General features: G+C 41.8%; 1 protein-coding gene across 1 annotated transcript in view; it reads right to left on the minus strand.

Annotated features, from left to right (window-relative positions):
* The window catches only part of UMODL1 (uromodulin like 1), a 633,174-nt gene that overhangs the window by 62,284 nt on the left and 550,477 nt on the right, over positions 1-20,413 (minus strand). Inside the window, exons 15-16 of the mRNA XM_085621215.1 lie at positions 19,607-19,752; positions 2,424-2,657 (exon numbers count right to left, since the gene is read on the minus strand). Of these exons, the coding sequence (XP_085477341.1) occupies positions 2,424-2,657; positions 19,607-19,752 (380 nt within the window). The remainder of the gene's footprint in view (positions 1-2,423; positions 2,658-19,606; positions 19,753-20,413) is intronic.

Genomic DNA, 20,413 nt, shown 5'->3' on the forward strand with positions numbered 1-20,413 from the left:
TTTAGAAATTTGAATCAACGGAAAGCCTGAAACAAAACAATATTAAAATAAATTACTGATATGATGGCTAAAACACATCAATAGAGAACTGTCATTTTTCTGTCTCTATAAGACTACTTAACCACCAAAACCTATGTTTTGATACCAAAATGAAGCATATTGGTCTCATGGTTCCTGAAATATTACATCATCACTACAACACATCCGCTGTTTTTAAAAATGTCACCCACAAAAATTCAGCCCAGATTAGCAATGTCTACCCAAGTTAAATTAGTTCTCTAATTATCTAAATACACAAATCAAAAATGAAAATGTCTGGACAACAATTTTTTTACAGAGGTATATCAAGGGGCCAGGACCATTACCCTTGCTACACAGGAGTAACGTCTCTGATTCCACCTTTAAATATGATTAAATTGGCTAATTCCTAATTTTTCTTAACATTTAATTTACCTATAAGTATCTAATATATGGTGTACAAAATACACCCAAAGCCTCAAAGTTAGATGCCACCTGTGGACTGCAGCACCTATTGTGCCATCCACAAAGTGGGCCTTCAGGCCTACCATTGTAGTCTGACTGCTGCAGTGTAACACCTGCAGTGTGACCTGTCAAAATAAATCTTTTTTTACATACAAAGACCTCCCTTTTAAATATTATTTAGTCCTTCGCTATGTAGTCCTTTTAGACCCTAACGTAGGGTGCATTGTTTTAAGTGGGACGTTTAGAAACCACAGGGCCTCAAAGCTATTCTCACTGTGGTAGGCCTGGTTGCCCTATAAAGAAAACCAGATTAAAATATTATTTCTGTATCTTGGGTTTGGGACCAGCTAAAGAAATAATTCTGCCACTAATTTTTAATATTTATTAAATTGAGAAGTGGGATTTAAAAAAATATATTTAACAAAACTAACTTTTAAAAAGTTATCTTCTCCATGCCTGAAGCTCTTGGAGGTTGATTAACATTAGCTTTCTAGCAGCTGTCTACCAAGCGCTTGACTTACTTGACTTTAATGTGGTGTGAAATTCCTTCCAGGAGATACAAAATAGACCACATTGATTAATAGATCAACCAGAATGTGCAGGGATGATTCCTCTGAACTCAGCTGGACTTTCAGGATGGGTTCTTGCTCTGTTGCTCATCTTGTTAACACCACAATGTCAAATCCTGTCTGATAGACCTATCGGAGCCACATGTAAAATGTTCGCGCTCGTGAAAGGGATCCAACAGGACCAGAACACAATTCTTGTATATCATGTGTCAGGTTGCTTAAGGGCTCTTCTCAGCCTTAACCGACTCCATTCTCATTTTTTGTTAATGGTTCAGGACCTGCTTCAGACTGGATTTTAGTGTTGGATGTGGGAGGACAGTAGAAAGTTTCATAGTATGCTCCCCTACACACCCCAGGTATCAGAGCCCACGTTTAGTGTGGCTGCATACTTTGGCAATCTTGGAAGTTCCCTGACATATGACATTTGGGTCTCTTTGCAGTAAGGCGCACAGGAATTACTTTAAATGTAAGTAGGCCAGGAGTCACCCCCACCCAATATCAAGTGTCAACCATACATTTTGCACCCCAAAGCAGACAAGGACTGGACCTGCTATGGAGCTCTGGAGGACTGGATCTTCCTCCTCTGATAAAGATGTGGGTCCCACGGGTCAGTTGGCTAACCTTTTGTGTGGCTACAGGAACACAACAAGTTGCAAGACACCCTTCTTTATGTTCCTTGAGGTGGGTAGTTACCCAACCCACATAGAAATCCACTTCCTTACACAGTCGCTATGAGGACCTTGTATTTGCTACCCCTAGTTTCAAGTGTGAAAAATGTGGAGATAAACAAAAAGTAATTAGGATCCAGGTATCTAAGCATCAAGTTTACTTTCTACTTTCCATTACTTTATTTATAGTTGCTTATGTAGCACTTTCCAATTCAGGATAGGTTTTCAGAGCACTTTATAGTTTGAAAGTGATATAAATATGCACTAAAAGTTAGTGTGTAAAGTACAGATGTCAGGAGCATACAGTAGGTCACATCTTTGTCTTTCCCATTGCCCATAAGCAACATGTAGAAGGCTTTTTGGCTGGCTAATGATGGGACAAGAGCCTAGCCTTCCAATGTCATCAGGGGGCTAAAGGTGTGTGTGTGTGTGTGTGTGTGTTAGTATGTGTGGCATCACTTCCATTACTCCAGACATTTTATTGCTTTTTCCCTTCTCAAATGGTTAGGGCATACAGGCTTTCTAATTTCTTTCCAGGTGTGTCAACTTTCAGCAGCATTAACCTCAATAAGAAATATTTTACAGCACTTAAAACATCATCCATGCAAAGACTCATGCCACTTGATTAACAAAGAGGCCATTATATTAGGTTGGTTAATTGCAATCTACTAGATGTGACACTCAGACGATGCACGTCCAGTACCTGTCCTTAATTAAAAAGTGAGGAGCAGGATATGATGAATCACTGGAATTTGAAGCCCAACAATCGTTGAGGACCATCTTGAAGGTTGCTACTAGTGTGTTAATTCCTATTACTATCCGTGCCGTCTCATCTGTGCGGAGGGTCCCATTTTTGCCAACTTCGCCACTTTCGCTAAACAATAGAAACTCTGGTTGCAAGGATCCCACTGCTTCAATGTTATCATAGGTCAATTCCCTGGAAAATAGATGGAATGTACAGTTAGTATGGGAGTTTGTACATCATTGGTCTATAACATAAATTCCCATTATTTTTACAACAACATTCAAATATATTCTGAATTGTAACAACATTACTCAGTATTTTGATAATTCCTTATTTTCAGATGATATGAACAAACCTGGTCTGCTTACACTACTGAGTAGGGTTACACCTCGCTCCAGGTCATTATGGACAAGTGGCCTGATTTAGAGTTTGACAGAGAGGGTAACCCCCAAACTGAAGATCTGCCCACCTCATTTAGAGTCGCGTGGAACGTAAGTGTGTCAGCAGCAAAGACTATTCCTTCTCTGCCTCTGACATACTCCTCCGACGGCCCGATGAAGGAAGGGCCATTTGGGATTTGTCCGTTTGTCTGCTCGCCCTATGTAGAGTGGGTGGACAAATGGCCAGTTTTTACTCACAAACACTGCCATCCGAAATGTGGTGGTTCTTAAAAGTAAAACCATTTTAGTGACCTGCATGCCTTGGGTAAAAAATCCCAGGGAAACGGGGTCCTTGCTTTTTTTTATTTTCAAAGAGTTATTGAACGCATGCTGAACGACACCATCATATTAGCAGTGCCACAAATTACTCTTTCAAAGCATGGACAGGAACCACCATGGGGGCTGTGAGCATCTCTAAATTTGGAGTGTGGTTACTGCATCAGGACGACGCACTAGTTTATTCCATCACCCTAACAATAAAATCCATAGTCCAAAGTCTAAATCAGCCCCATTGTCTCCACTCCTGAACTTTTCAACTGCAAATCATTAATTTCAGGTGTGTTAGTCTAAATGGTTTAATGGAAGCAAAACAAGACTACAACACCCAGAATGCATTTGGCTATCATGCAACAGTTCATTATTGGAAACAATGCCTGTAATGACCTGGAGTGGAGCGGTCACCTATCACTGATGGAATGATGATTCTGTTGAAAAAGAATGGGCCGGAAACACACAAGTAAACCTCCCTCACGGCATGTCATTCACAAGAGGCACCTGTGTGCAATTTGAGCATTTTACGCAAGTTTATAAATTGTTCCAAATAAAATTGTGTGTAATTTGTGGAAACAAGGGCACGTGACACTTAGTTTGCCATAAAATGATTGTCTAAGCTTTGGTGAACTTGTTCAGGTAGGTTTACTTCCTAAGTTGCAGTTTGAGATCAAGGTAAATTTAAACAAAACAATTTCAATATATATATATATATTTATCTATCAGCTAAACTCTTCATTGGAGTATTGTCTCATTTGCTTCAGCCCTGAGAAGGGCCATGCATCTAGGGTTAATTCTAACATATTTTAGGGTGTTTCTCCCTATCCCTGCACTAGAATGTTATGTCACGCATATTTAGATCCTCTGCATTGCTTGAGGTGCTTAACCCAACTTGTGTTGCACTTGGCGGGGCTGTACTTCAGATGCATAGATACACCTTTTACCACCTGTGGCCGTCCCTGCGTTTGCTGCCCGGCGACGGCTGCAGGTAAGAGCGGGGTGCTGGCAATCCCTGCGCTTGCCGCCCCGTGAAGGCCACGGGTACGAGCGGGGAGAGTGAGTAGTAAAGAGTAGTAGAGAGTAGTAGAGAGTGAGTAGTAGAAAGTAGAGAGTAGTAGAGAGTGAGTAGTAGAGAGTAGTAGAGTGTGAGTAGTAGAGAGTAGAGTAGAGAGTAGTAGAGAGTAGTGTAGAAAGTAGTAGAGAGTGAGTAGTAGAGAGTAGTAGAGTGAGTAGTAGAGAGTGAGTAGTAGAGAGTAGTAGAGAGTGACTAGTAGAGAGTAGAGTAGAGAGTAGTAGAGAGTAGTAGAGAGTGAGTAGTAGAGAAAGAGTACTAGAAAGTAGTAGAGAGTGAGTAGTAGAGAGTGAGTAGTAGAGAAAGAGTACTAGAGAGTAGTAGAGAGTGAGTAGTAGAGAGTAGTGGAGAGCGAGTAGTAGAGAGTGAGTAGTAGAGAGTAGTAGAGAGTGAGTAAGTAGTAGAGAGTGAGTAGTAGAGAGTGGGTAGTAGAGAGTAGTAGAGAGAGTGTAGTAGAGAGAGAGTAGTCTAGCGCAGTCTAGCGGGCACGGCACGCTTAAAAACTGGCCATCGGCTTCTGGGTGGTGCTGTTTCCGCCACAGGCACAGCCCGACCTGGAGGGTGGTCAAGGGCACCGAGACCAAGTCCTGCCCCCACACTGTCCCAGACACTCGTGGGGTCGCCCGTATTGGCGCAGTTCACGTGCATTTCTTGGCTAGGCCCCTGCCAGACTCCCGTCTGATAATTGTCTAAATATAGCTGCACTATTTATTTTCACTTCAATTTTTGCTGTTGTAGCCAAGCAACAAATAACATAGGCCCCTCCTCTCAGAGATTATTTGCCCTTCGAGGGGCTCTATTAACTGCTCAACACGCCGCCAGCACCCGAAATAAACTGATATTCAGGGCGTGTCAGGGTCTAAGGGTCACCATTGCCCACCATGCCAAAACATGTGGGCCACTTTGAGGAGGCGGACGTGTCTTTATTCCCTTTTAAGAGTAGAAATCTCAGGTGTCTTCTGCTCAGGCGATCACCGATAAGAGGCAAATGAAGCTAATAACATCTGCCTAAGATCACACATAATGACAGTGGAGGAATTGGAATAAATCAAGTTAGTGTCTGAGCTCCATCCCTCACACTGACATGTGAGGCCCTGCCGGTGCGGGGAGATGGATATCAGTCAGCGCACAACCGCGGGCCAGGAGAATGTTGGTGTAATACTGAGCACATCTTGATCAATCTTGGTGTAATACGGGGCACAGCTTGATCAATATTTAAAGGTCAGACAAAGACATTTGCATGCTGGTCCTGCTTCCACCAGAAGCCAGTGCTGTTTTCATCAGGCGCCCTACACATGGTCCCTTGGGCACAGACAGGCTGCAAGATGGACATCCAAATTCGTGGCTTGCTGAATGAAATATTGGCCAGTACTTCCTAACTACCTCCAGCTGTACGCTTTTCAGAAGCCGATAAAGAGGAAATCCTAATAAAAACCAGCACAGTAAGTCACACAGAAGAACTTGCATAATCACTTGCTTCTTTGGGACAGAGAGTTTATGTTTAGATAAAAGTGGTCTGGGGTCCCATGGTTAAAACTTCATCAAGTACAGCAATCAGAATCTTGACTTTCTGTGCCCATGTCATGGTCTAATTGAAGAAGGCCGGTAAGCCCATCAAATAGATTAAAAAGCACCAAAAAGGTATTTTAAGTTCTAAAGTAATATTTACATGTGTCCAAATGTGACGAGTTACTCATCATGGACAACTCAACTTTCTGTCCCTTGGGACTCCCCAGGAAACTGTTTTGACTACTAAGGTAGCAAATGCATGAGGCTCCCTTCCTTCAACTGAGGGGCATTTTGAGTATCGATTCGTGAACAACGCTAAATTGCTGTGTGGCCTGGTTTGAAGGGCTGAGCGCTTTGCTTAGGGATTTGGGGTGTGGGACTCAAGACTCCTTACTTCGCTGACGAAGCCAAGGTTGTGCATGGGCTGCCCAACCCCACTCACTACCGAGGCGTTTCCCAACTGATTAACTCAAACTGTGCCGCCGCCTTTTATTCCAGGCACTCGGTAAACCACGCACTTCCCTCCTTGGACCTTGGTACGAGCCGTGAACACGGCCTGTTGTAACTTCCTGGTGTAGATTACCGCCGGAAGCGAAAAGTAGCAAAGCCTCATTGTCAAAGTCATGTTCGCCTATCGTGTGATCTTACAGCGATAATGTACTATCTAATGCAACTGCTCTTGGTGTTGCGACAACACATCATATACTAATAAAATATCGTCAATTACTAAAACACGGACGAAAAGCTGAATCATCTTTCGCCACGTGAATAGGAAACTTCCATTATTACCCAAATTAAACATAATCATTTGTGACAGTGAAACTTGCTTGGACTTTTCGAAAACACGCTGTTCTGTTCAGCAGATACATTAATGCACTAAGCTATCTTAGAACGTGTTGTGTGTGATTGATTGCAGGACAAGGGATGCACTTCGCTCGACAGGACCTTCCTTATATGGAATGTTTTCCATATTTTGTGCTAGTTGCAAAACTCACCTGGTGTGCCTAGGAATGCCGGGATCACATACCTGTTAGCCGCTAGAGCGATGTTGCTCTAACGTGTCAGAGTGCAGGTCAGCAGTCAGCCACGTGTGCAATGTCAGTCACAGATTTACTTTACTCCAACCTAGAAGCCATTCATTATGTGACACCCAATGCCCGGCATCTGGCCAGCTCTGCTGCGCCCTGCACCAACACAAGCTGCCTTGACGTTAACTGTCTCCACAGCCAGCAGCGTTTCCGGGTGTACCTGCCTGTGCCTGGCATGTGACAGAGTCTGCTCAGGAACAGGAAGTCTCTCATCGTACTTAGCTTGTCTCATGCCCAACTCAGCACCGGCATTGTGGCCTTTTAGCAGCATGTGCCACCCTAATCACCGTCCCCCAGCATGTCTAACACGTGACTGATGCCTCATATGACTGGCCATGCTTTCTGTCGGTCAGCTGTCCTGCAGTTCCCCACGGGGCACAAGTAGGCATCCACTTCTGTCAGGACAGCTGATCGCAGCAAAAAGACAGAAGTGGATGCCTGATTGTGCCCTGGGGAACTGCAGGACAGCTGATTGGAACAAAAACACAGAAGTGGATGCCTGCTTGTGCCCCGGGGGAACTGACATAAAAAAAACACGTGAAGCGGCATTTTTGTTGCTATGACAACAAAATGGCTTGGGACTGGCCACAGTCCCTACAGACACGCGCATGCTGTCTGCTATGAATAAATGGCAAGAGCAGCCATGTTTGTCCATGCAGACGCGTGCACCAAAGTACTCAGCAGAATCGATTTCAAAAGGTACTTCCAATAGCGAGAGCAGCGCATGCGCTGCTTTCGCCAGGCGAGACCTAAAAACATGAATGGTGTGTTCACAGATGAGGAGTGAAACCATGGGTGGGTGTGATTAAAGGAGCAAAATAAGAAAGTGCATACAGAAAAGCATATTTAAATAAGGATAAAGAGGAACAAGATGACAAGTGAAGTAGTCAGGCTGAAGATTCCAGAAAGAAGCGGGGAGAAATAAGACAGAAGTGGCTAACAGAGAGCAAGAGAGTACAGAACACAGTGGTATGAAGGGGAGAAAGGGAATTATTGAGGTGCTCGGCAGGATAGTAGCTCTTCCAAAGACTTTAGCAATGTTTAATTCAAAGCCCAATATTTCCAGAATCGAAACATTTTCACTTCTAATTATTCACAACAAAATCATTGGCATTACTTATTTGGTTGCTATTGCTAACAATCATTGGCAACACCAATATATCTGACTTGTATTTGATGTATTTATATTGTTGTGTAATACTTCTGGATGCAAACACAGAAGAAGCACTGAAAGGCACCCAAATACTAGTCATCGATTTGATTTACTCACGAGAAACAGACACTCTAAGTATCACATTTGGCAGCTGTATGTCACTAGATAGATACCCTTAGCTGGCGCTTTGCACCTTTTGACGCGACTTCTATTTAAATCTTTAAAACTACATATCTCAGTTCTACAGATGGATTTTTACCATTTGGTATCAAATAATTTATCAAATTTTAAAACATTTCGTTTGCGTGCTGCATAAAGTCATTACAAGCTAAGTTAAGCCTGATGAATTTTATGAAGACGTAATGTCCCAATGGATCCGTCCACATTTTTAGGGCAGTAACCTGTACAGATTTATGGAATAGACTGGCAACTCCAGACCTTTTCAAAGAGGACTAAGAATGGGCAGAAGGCAATATTATTATTCCTTCTTACATATTTTAGTATTTTTGTTGAAGTGAAGTACTTTGGGGGTAATTTGTATGTTATCACAGTTGTTTTTCATGTATTATGAAAATCACAATAAAGAAAAGAATTTTTTAAAAATACTGATTTGCATATGGCAGGTCTCTGTCTAGAATGGCAAAGCAGGCAAAAAAAGATGGTCTGAAATGTGGCTGGAGCACTTACCAGGGGCTGAGATTAATTAAATAATTTCTTCTATCACCTTGTTTTTGCAGTAGACGCCCTAAGCGTGACAGGTGTGCCTAGACATTGGTCCCGTGCTGACAGTGCCACAGAACTCAAGCTATAACTCACTGATGAGACCCAAGGAGGTCAGAAACGGTCTAGGGTTGCTTGTGCTTCAATCTGGAGGGAACCTGGCCTGATAGTTTTTGATGGACTTTTTCTATTGGAGTATGACCAATACTATTTTGCATAAGGTGGGTTTCTGTAAAGAATTCTGGCAAGATAAATTAAGGTGGGTTATTTCTTATGGTTTCCAGGGCTATGGTAGGATCTCTGGCACAATCAATGCACACTGTACAAGTGGCATGGCTGCCTCCTGGACGGAATGGGCAGGATCTCAATTGGTAATATCTGTAGAGCTGCCACATGGGCTTCTACTGCTACATTTATTACTCATTATAGGATGCAACATTGCACAAGTTTCCGAGCTAGCCTTTGGCTCTCAGTAAATTTTGCGTTTGATGTGATGTTACATCATTGTTTTTCAATTTCTGCGATTCACCACCTAAACATTACAGTTGAACACAGAGTTCTGAGAAAACATGAGGACTGTGGGAAGAATGACACCTTTATTCTGGTCTTCTTGTGTTTATTCTGTTCAAATGATAAAGGAATAGCCTTGCTTGGTAGACCTCAAAAGTAAGGAATGTGACAAGGAAGGAAAAGATAAGGTAATGCTCGTATTACTTACCGGTAATATTCAATACATTGATTCTTCCTTACACATCCCAGGACTTTCGAGCTTCCCTCCCTCCCTGTTTCCTTCACCAGCCCTCTCTCACTGGCTTGGGGGAGAAAAGGAAGAGGGGAGGATAGCAGGATGTCTTATGGGTAGTTCCCAGTCTATATGATAAAAAGAGAAGAAAGGCTTTGGAAGCGGTGGATTCAGGGTAGGGAATGAGTCAATCCACTCAAAAGTAAGTACTGGGATGAGTATGGAAGAATCTGAGTAATGAAGATTATTTGTAATGAATCCACGCATTTTACAAGTGTAAATAGGGTGATTCGAATCTTTCTGCCCACCATTCTTTAGGCAATTAAGTAGAAACAGTCATGCATACCTGCTTCACATTGTCAGAAGTCTATCTATTATTGTAACCCTTCATACATTGCCCATACTTTGATAATGTGCAGCTTAAACTTGTACAAGGATTCAGTTCCATTTGCAACCATAAAATATTTTGATTTTGGCATGTAAATAAATTAGAACCTTTCAATGTATGCATGCCAAGTAGAGATGAGGTATGGGAGGGAAGGCAATATGGAATCATCCAACTGATATCAAGCAACGGCTAAGCAAACAACTTTGACTATAATGTGCTAGCATAGTCCTTGGGTGAAATGTCAGCCTCAGCCGCAATACAACTCCCCAGGTGATCCAAAATGGTCAAGGGGATCAAGAGTTCCTATGAAATTACAAAGTTAGCTCCAAGCAACCCATCCAACCTGGCTATGGAGAACAGACCAAGATGAAGGTTTCATGTCCGGTTCATTCATTCCAGTTGCCTCATTTAGTCCCATTGTGATTAGTGCCCTTATGGTGAATAACTTCCCCCAACAACAAATGATAAATAGAAAGTCTCTAACCTTCTAACTCTTCAAGCAGTACCTAAACTCCATACTGGAATCTTAACTACAACAGCAAACCTTCATCAATGAACCCAAAACGGGGCTATTCCATTAGGGAAGAGCTGTTAGCCCATTTCCCTCTTCCTGTAGCAGCAGTTCACACTGCCTATAAAGCCAGAAAAGGGAATGAAGGAGAACCAAATCTCAAAAGAGTCTGCAATAAATATCCCTGAACCGTTCCTGGTTCTAAAGAATTAATGGCTGTTACTCGCTCCTTTAATTCCTGATCGCCTTTCTGACATTTGCAAAAGAAGAGAGAAACTGATTCAGGAGATGTTGAATGACCCCAGGATGGAAATTGAAACCACAGAGGAATTAAGAAGATAGTTATCGCTGAGTCCCAGCATCAATTTCCCCTCTCATCCTGCACCACTACCTTCATCACCAGGAAGCAATTATGCACTAAGGCAAAGTGTAATGCCATCTCTTTCACCCACACGTTTTGATAATCAGAGAACTTCTTCAATAAATATCAAAGTGAAAATGCCACATTTGCAGAATGACAAAACACAGCTTTTTATCCAATACCACTGCAATATTGTTCTGAGGTTATGGACTTTAGGAGGTGTAGGGAATTGGTTTGTTGGTTGCAGGGTTGAAACCCTACTTTAGCAACCGCCATAATCTTTATCAAACACAAAAAGTCACCAAATTAACCTTTGATCAATCCCTTGGGAGCTTGGTACAAAAGCAGTCAGGCTTAATTTAGCTTGTAATGTGTTTATGCAGCACTCAAACAGTGATAAAGTGAAAATACACTAGTAAAATCCCACACTAATTTAGAAAATTGGTAAAATGTAATAAATTATTTGATACCAAATGATAGAAATCCATCAGTAGAACTGAGATATGTAGTTTTAAAGATTTCAATAGAAGTAGCGTCAAAAGGAGCAAAGCGACAGCTGAGGGTATCTGGGTGTGCTGGACCTGGACAAAGTCACGACTTCAAGCCAAATGCGATGGAGGCAAGGCCAAGCACAGGATCAGGTTTTCCCGCTAAGGATTGTACTTATGTCCTTAATGCATGATCTGCGCGGAGTTGCTTTGCGAGGCATTGTGCGGTCCAGTGTCGCTTCCTATAGAGCTATAAGTTAAGAGTTTGGGGGGCTTTGCATCACTCTGAGCCAGGGTCAATGACCTGTGCGGGGACGCTTTGAGGGGCTCTGCATCACCCATCCTCAATTCTGATGAAGCTGACAGCTGTTCGGTGAGGCTTTGTAGGTCTTCATGTTGCTTCACGCTTGTTTTGGTAGAACCTTCAGTTAGGCCAGGAGGAGCTCTATCTGATGCCAGCCAAGGGCCCAGGACCGGAGGATGCACCGCTTGGGGATCACAAACTCCATCAGAAGCCAGCAGGGCTCAGGCAGGTCCAGTGCAACAGGGCAGTTGCAGGGAGGCTCTGGAGCTAGTTGTGTCACTGTAGCTCAGAACAGAAGGCCAAGCAGCTGACCCTTGGAGTCACTCAGCCTGGGATGAAGGAAGCAGGTCCAGTTTTCTTATCAGCAACAGGCAGGCCTCAAGCAGCAGGGCGTACTTTTTCTCTAATATGCACAGTTCCATGAGTATATACAAGAGTGTGTCTGAGGGTCCTCTTTTTATAACAGGTGCCTACTTTGTAGTGGGAGAAGCTTCTAGAGTTTTCCCCTACAGAGGTGTCTGGAATTTCCTGCCTCCCAGCCCTGATCATAGACGGGGGGCAGAAGGCTAGTGTGAAATCCTTTGTGTGTGAGCTGGGCCAGGGCTTTTGAGTTGAAAATGTGGTAGGTGACAGCTCCACCCCTCCCACCCCTATTAAGGCAGGATGATCCATCCTGCCCACACCCAGACCATCTATTGTGATGCTTTCTGGTACAAATACACAAAGGCAAACTGTCGACTACACCCAGCCATGTGACTCAGGAACAGGCTGCAGACACAAAATTGTTAGGACAAGTTACTGCCAACTTTCTAAAAGTGTCAATTTCAGTATTGTGACTTAAAATCCAGCTTTCACATTAAAGTGGGTTTTAATGCACAATTCCTCCGAAATCAAGCTTGACATTCCTACTTGCTCCCAATCAAAAGTTAGCACTTTGTAAATGTAATAAGGTAACCCAATTTTATCCTATGGGAGAGGTAAACATTTCAATAGTGAAAAACACATTTGAGAGTTTTTCACCACCAGTACATGTCCAGTTTTTTAAATATAACACACTGTGCCCTATGGAAATCCAGATTCTACCGTAGGGGTGACTTATATGTATTAAAAAAGGAAAGTTAAGCCTGGTAAGAGGTTTATTTTGCCAGGCTGGAATGGCAGTTTAAAACTGCACATAGGCTGAAATGGCTGAGACATGTTTATAAGGCTACATATGTGAGTGGCACAATGAGTGCTGCTGCCCCATTTGTAGCATTTAATTTACAGGGCCTGAATATTTGTAGTAACACTTGACAAGATACTTATAAGTAAGTTAAATATACCATGTTTAAAGGCGAGAGTACAAGAGGTTTAGTACTGGTTAGCAGTGGTAAAGTGCACAGAGTCCTAAAAGCCAACAAAAACAGGTTCAGAAAACGGGAGGGGTGAAGGTAAAATGTTTGGGGATGACCCTGCAGAGAGGGCCGAGAAGGCTTTAAGAAATTAACTCTGGGTTGGCTTTGGGAAAGAGCGAACCCATGAATTGTAAGGTATCTGGTACAGCACCTGCCTAGAAGGGTCATCTTTAGGAAAGGAAACACAAAAGGAATGCATAGTTATAGTTTGCAGAAAATCTAACCTTTCTCTATCACTGTGAAATCTTTGGATTTGTAAGGCCCTTAACCTGAATCCTCCACTTGCAGTATAAAGTTGAACTGGTCTTCAGGTCATGAAAGTGTTCACTTACAACGGAAATGTTGAAAAGTGCCAATCATCCCACTGCACAATAAGGAACACAGTGAGCCTGAAACTGTTTTGCTTTTCTCCAATTATCTTTTATTCCCTAACATATATGTTTTTTTCCTTCTTTTCTTACTTCTATTCTGTTTGAATAAAACACCATTGCCTGTTCATGATCATGACTTTGATCAAATCCTGATATGCTGTTTACAAGCTGCTAGACACAATGTCCAAAAACTTTGAAAGTGTGCTACATTCTAACTCCCTTATATTGTCATCCTTTCACACTCTTGTTTGTGGATATCTCATTGGTTAGCTTTTCTCTCATATTCTAAATAAAACAAATGTGTTGAAATAAATGAAAATGAAACTGAAATCAATTTAGTTTAGTGAGATGATCACCATACTCCTCCAAGTAAATAATAACGGGATCAGCTTAAAATTTTGCATTAGGGACTTGCTCTAACAGTGTTCCAGCGACAGCAGTATGGATACTCTGGCTTGACTCGGACAAATGATGCTTGAGGGATCTTCCAGATCTGCATAAAATGTACTCAGCTCTCAGATTAAGATAGTGGGATTTTCAGTACAGTCACACTAGGGATTTTTTTTATCTGGATCTGAAGAAGACACTGGGGAAATGTCCTGTGCTAGATGTAGGCATGAGGCCATTAATTAAAAGAGGGCTCCGTTGTATATTGTTACCCATCTAGTTTGTGATCTGTAAGGGAGGTTAGCTGAATTTAGTGTGGTTGTTAAATGTGAGGCCTTTAACAAGAGCATTAATGGATGTTGAAGCTGTATACATTTCTGAGAACATGTAAATTGATCAGACTCTTTGCATTAGTGAAATGTGAGAAATGGTGGGAACTTTCAGATGTTTAGGAGGTTGGGGTTGTCAGCAGTCAAATTACATTTTGCTGTTGAATTGAACAACCAGGTTACACAGTGGGGTGGGATGAACAATCTTTGTGGATGAGAATATGATGAAATGCTTTTAGGTGCAGTGGATGATGCAATAGTGGGTGAGGTAACATAGATGATATTATTTTTGATGTGTGGAAAATAGATCATGGAAGTCCCATCCATTGTGTGATAGTGGAAAGACCGTCAGTGACCTGGGCTTGGAGTACAGAGAAAAACATGGAAAAAAAACTTGGGCAGGGATGTGGAATTCCTATAGCCTGATGCCTGGGAAATATTGTTTGGGTCCAAGGGCAAGAAGTTTTCATGTGTATTTTTTCCTTGGGACAAGTAGGCTCAACCCCCTGAAGCACCAAACCTTTGGCTGGCAGTTTACAGTACCACATTATGGATCAGGAAATGGCATTGTCTGCAGTTAAGGTAATACTTTTGCCCATATGTGAATGCTGTCCAAACTTGTATTTATGGTTCATTAATTGAAAGCCTTTATTATTAGGGAGAGCGCTCTAAGTAAATGTTGTAAACTCCGTCTGCACTACTGACAGTGGTTCCAGTATAAAAATGAGTACACACGTTTTCAAGTTTTAGCAAGATGAGTCTATGTATAATGCTCCCAGAATGTTCTCTGATTTGAGGCAAATATTTTCAGAAGCTTGAAAGCTAGATTGATGACTCTTTGCTTTCAAAATAAAATTTTCATTAAAAAATGAAAGCAGGAAGAAAACATTTTTGCTAAACTACTACAAAATTTCAGGTACCATTCCTTTGCAGCATCATTTAGTAGCATGTGTTGATGCATGCTAGTATTTCCCAAAAATATTCATAATGGAAAATCAGTGTAACCAGTTTCAATAAGATTATGGGAAACAAAAATAAACAAGCATTGGCAAAGCAGTAGGTCTGAAATTGGTGGTCAGCTTTTTTAGTATTGTCAATGTGTGACTTGTTTTGGCATGGTTTTTGTAAAACCTTATTGGTGTGGGAGCTGCCGGGCCCTCACCGTTATAGCAAACATTGGCAAAAGTAGAAATTGTTTTTTGGTCTCAAAAAGCATACAGCAAAAAGCACACACTGTCAGTTGTTACTGGCACTGAACTACTTTGTACTTTGTGTGCAGATATGCTCCTTGTGAAAGAGCAGAATGCATTCACTCACAGTGAAGCCAGCCGATACAGAGAGAGAGACAGAATTTTAATAAACACAAAAGGTCACGGTCAACGCCAGACCAAATTAGTGGCCCAATTATTAAGGAAAGTCTCAAAAAATCAAACCATGGTATATGTTCTTGCATTAAGTGCAGCTATACGGCTTCGTGAATTCGCAAGAACTTACACAAGTAGGACAATAAATAGTACTCCTAGAAAATATTTGTGAACTGCATTTTAGCATGAGCAAATATACATGTGTAGATTTGCTCTTGCCTTTCCTTCCAACCACTTTTTTCCCCAACTCTGGAAGAAGGTTTATGTCTGCCATTGTCAGAAGTAAATTTCCAACATTTCTCAGTATAGGAAAAGATTAGAGAAGAGGTGTTGAAAACCCTTAAAATATGCACGTCTGTAGGTTTCCACAGACTCAAAAGGGCATTATAACCCTGGAACTATTGCTTACCACTACCTTCAGCCCCAGTATGTAGATCTGCGGAAATGTGGCAACATAAGTATTCAAACACTACTATGGTATGAGGCCTGGCATAATCAGAGAGGCTATATAAGAGGAATATACCATTTTACAACGCATGTTTTTTCTACGCGGTATTTCACAACGCGGTCATTACAACGACCGCGTTACCACGCAATGCCATTACTACGCAAGTCATTACATCGACTTGCAGTAGATGGCGCCGTAACATTAGAAATGTATAATTTACTATTCCAACTCCAGCCTATGTAACAGTAGGAAAGGTGTCGGAATAGTAAACTATACTATTCCTTATGTTAGAGCGCCATCTAATGACTTGTGTAGTAATGGCACTGTGTTGTAACAACACGGTCGTTGTAACGACCACGTTGTGATTGCATTGCAGTGTAAAAGCCACAGTGTAAAGGTTGTTTCCCATATCAGAGCTCTTATATAATGAGATTGCTGCCATAATTTGTCGCTGCACTACATGGCACCAAAGGGGCAAGTGGATTTTGTTACAGGGCAAGTAGATTTATGAAGCAACCTGCCCCATGGACAAGTAGATTTTTTATTAAATTCCACACCCCTGATTGAGTGGCATTGGCAAGGAGTTCATACTTCAGTCTCAAGCAGTCAACAGATAAAAAAAGTGACAAAGGCAGATGTGTATATTGTAAGTCTATAAGTGGAGGGTCCATTCCATTTTCAAGAGTTACACTGTCCAATGTAAAAAGGTTCAGTTTAAGTTCATTGATGTATTCATGAGAAAATCCCGAAAATCTGGCATAGGTCAGGGCCTCCTCCTCTTCCACAGGACACCCTGGTTGGCATATGCAAATTGCCTTAATTTTTGTAACTAAGTCCTGTTTGAGTTGCAAACAGGTGTTTTTGTTTAAATCGGCAGAATATGCAGAAGACAGATTGTGGGAAGAATGTAGAAAATCTGTATTTTTTAGGAAAAAACTGCAACAGCAGAATCACAACATTTCAGTGGCATGCAACTAGAAGCTTGAACACAGGGGGCCTATTTTCAAACTGCATTTTATAGTACGTTAAGTAGTACAACTAAAGTATGAAAAAATGCTATGCACAAACCTACAAGTGTCAATCTCCACTTCACCTCTCCTATCGGGAGATCCTCACACATGTAAGTTTGCTACTTAGGGGCCGATTACGATCTCGTCCGGAAAGCATTCCGAATGAATCGGTTCCATATGCTTTGCAGATGACTCGGATCAGGGGTTCCGATCGAGCGATTTGGATGCATCCGGATGCTTCTGGAGACGATTCGGTCGGGCTCCCATTGACTTGAATAGGAGCCTGTGTTCCGCACGAGAACACAAGCTCCCATGGAAGAAAGAGTGGTTGGGGAAAATTGTGTACCCTGTGGCAGGCACCCGATGGTGCCTGCCACACTGTGCATGGTTGGGAAGACGGGACCCATGGGTACCCCCTCGGGCCCAATTCGGAGGACCACGGGTGAAGGGGGGCCTGTTACAGGCCCCCAAAGGCTGATTCCGACAGCCATTTAGTTCCAGGCAAACCGAATCAGAACGGCTGCCTAAATCTTTCACCGTAATCACCCACACAGAAACCTAGTCCATGGAGCTGTACGATTCGGTTCAGAAAGGCTCAACATGTCCAAATGCCTTTCGGAACCGATTCGGACTATGGTTTCCGGATATCGTAATCAATCGTTCGGAACTTGGTACGATTTGGTCAGAAACAAGGGTTCCGAATCCGAATTGGAGCCCTTCCTAATGAGATCGTAATCGGCCCCTTAGTAGTAAATGTGGGAAGGACCAGGTGTGGTGGCTGGAAAAAGGGGCTTACTTGCTACTAAATGTAAGACTAGGGAGGACCTTGCACCCACCCACCAAAGAGTAAGCCCATTGCTGTTTACACACTGCACTTCTAAAGGTACAGGAGTCAAAAATAGACTCAAAGCATTATTAATTAACTGCAGCACCATACATGGCCAACCACTGGTACTGCAACACTCTCCCATAGAAAATAATGGCGGGAGGTACTTAAAATAAAAATTGTATAGTAAATAGTTGTAAATTAAATTATACAAAATTGTTAAAAATATTAATAAATAGAATTGAATGTTAAAAAGATCTACAATTAAAAAATATTTATTTAATTGTAAAATATTTTAACAACCTTTTTTGAATTTATAAATCAGTTACCTTAACTTTTATTAACATATAATAAAATTACTTTTAAATAAATCTATACATCACTTGTAATAATTATTATTGCATAATAACAACATTATTCTTTTTACTTTAGGTGGGAATGTTTTTTAAATTTAAACTTCAGAAAAAAAGTTTTTGTTTAATTCAATGTATTTAAATGAATTAAAGCTTAATTTGAAATTAAGTTAAGAGCACTGTAGCATTTTTTAAGTTTGTTATTTATTTAAACAGCATATTTACATTAATATACAACATCAAATATTTTTTCAAATCCCTCTAGAGTTAAACTTTTTCATTTTCCTTGACCATAGAGAGACTTCACAATTAGGGTGGTGATCTCCCTATGGTAAAGTAAAAGGAACATTTTAAATGTTTATTAAACTTTACGATAAATTAGTTAAAACATAACATCTTAAATATTAATGTACACTTGCTAAGATATTTTATAATAAATAATGAATTTGTTTATTTTGAAATATTTCAACATTCAACTATGTTTATATATATTTGTAACGCATAGATACGCTGGTGGCAACAGGCCCTCTTGCATAGCCTCAGTTCAGTGTCTGATGTGCTGCATGCTAAACTTGCAGAGCTAAGTGGACGGGGGCAGAGCGACACTCAGCACCTCGGCACCCAGGAGAGGCTCTGTGTCCCAGAATTCAATGAACATGCATTTGGGTGCAAGATCCATGCTGAGAGGCACATCTGCTAGCATCCTGCAGCAGCATGAGGGAGGGGTGCAGCATCAGTGACATAGGATTGCAACTCCTCCTTCCAAGCAGAGTGAACACAGAGGCCAGGCAGACAGTGGTGTACTGGGGTGGTGACAAGTGGAGTGTGTGACCCTTCACCTTTGCACTCATGTGCCAGTACGGAGTCAGGTGGATAGTTCTCCTAATACTTGTCAAGGATGTTTTTCAGCACGGATATCTCAGCACTAAGAATTTGGGGTAGGACAGTGCAGCAGAATGCAGCCCACATAAAAAGAGAAAAAAATGATGAGAAATAAACTTTTTTCTCCCCGTTACGCCTCACCTCGGGAGGCGTAAGGTTTTGGCACTTCCCCAGGTTTACATGCTCTCATAAATCTGGGAAAGTGTAAAAAAATCCATGGGTCTTGCATGGGAAAACCCACCGCAACGCCCATGGAATGCCTCCCAAGCACAAAGTAAGGTAGCTCAGTGATTTCCGTTGCCTTACCTTACTCCATATCTATGAGGCCATTCAAAGCCACGCATAGTAGCTTTACGTGACCTCATAGATATGATTTCATGAATTGTTTCGACAGAGCATCACAAAATGTGATGCTCCAGCAGGGCAAGGGGCTTGTAAATATACCGCTTGGAGTGGTGAGCACTCAAATCCACATATTATTCTCCTTTACCCAAAAACACTCTGAGGTGTTTTCTATCCACCTGACAAAATCCCAAACCTCCCCTCATTCAAAAATTGCACTAATGCTAAGGTCAGGTTCATGGAAGCTTTCTCCTCTACATAATCTCAAAGATTTTTTCAAAAAAATTATCGAACATAGTGCTAGCATGCAGCCACCTTACTGAAAATGGCAAATCTGTTTACACACAAAATTGGGACCTGTTCGATTAAATGTTGCTTGCTGTATTTACCCTTCATTAACGACTCCATCCCCGGATGATAGGTTGATGTCCTTCTTATATGTACAGGTGACATTGCTGTTCACCTTGAATTGCCCTGCATTATTTGCCTGGATGGTGTTGAAAAGCATTCCACTCACCGAAATGTGGGTCGCATTCTAAAAAGTAAAAGGCACAAGTTAGTAAGGATCTCAGTCAAGGACCTGTCCTTGCCCGAGTTGCACAGTGAGAGACTTCCTGTGCACACAGGCAAGGGCTTTTACCTTATGACTTCTAACATGCATGCATTTTAGAGGTAGCGCCAATTTATAGTTAGTTGCTAGTAGTGAAGACCAATCATTCCCCATCTTATCTGCCGGTGCATAAATCCAGCTGTAACTCAAGCTTAAACATATTTCTCCTCGTTATGCCTCACTTGGGGAGGCATAAGGTTGTGGCGCATCACCAGGTTTACATGGTCTTTAAAATCTGGGGATGCCTCAAAATTCATGTGTGTTGTGTGGGAACACCCACCGCAATGCTCATGGAACGCCTCCCTTGCTGAGAGTAAAGAAACAAAGCAATTTGCGGTGTCTTGCCTTACTCCATATCTATGAGGCCATTCAAAGCCACGCAAAGTGTCTTTGCATGGCCTCATAAATATGATTTGGTGGTTTGCGCTGCCGTTGCCTCACAAAAAGTGACACAACAATGGTGCAAGGGGCTTGTAAATATGCCCCCTACTTTGTGGAGTAGTGTCTGCATTATCAACTGCTTGCCCCCAGACATCTGTGGGAATCTAAGAAGGTGTGGCTTGTGTAAATTGTGCATGCTTTACTC

This window comes from Triturus cristatus, chromosome 8 (genome assembly GCF_964204655.1).
Source record: "Triturus cristatus chromosome 8, aTriCri1.1, whole genome shotgun sequence".
In the NCBI taxonomy this organism is placed as follows: Eukaryota; Metazoa; Chordata; class Amphibia; order Caudata; family Salamandridae; genus Triturus; species Triturus cristatus.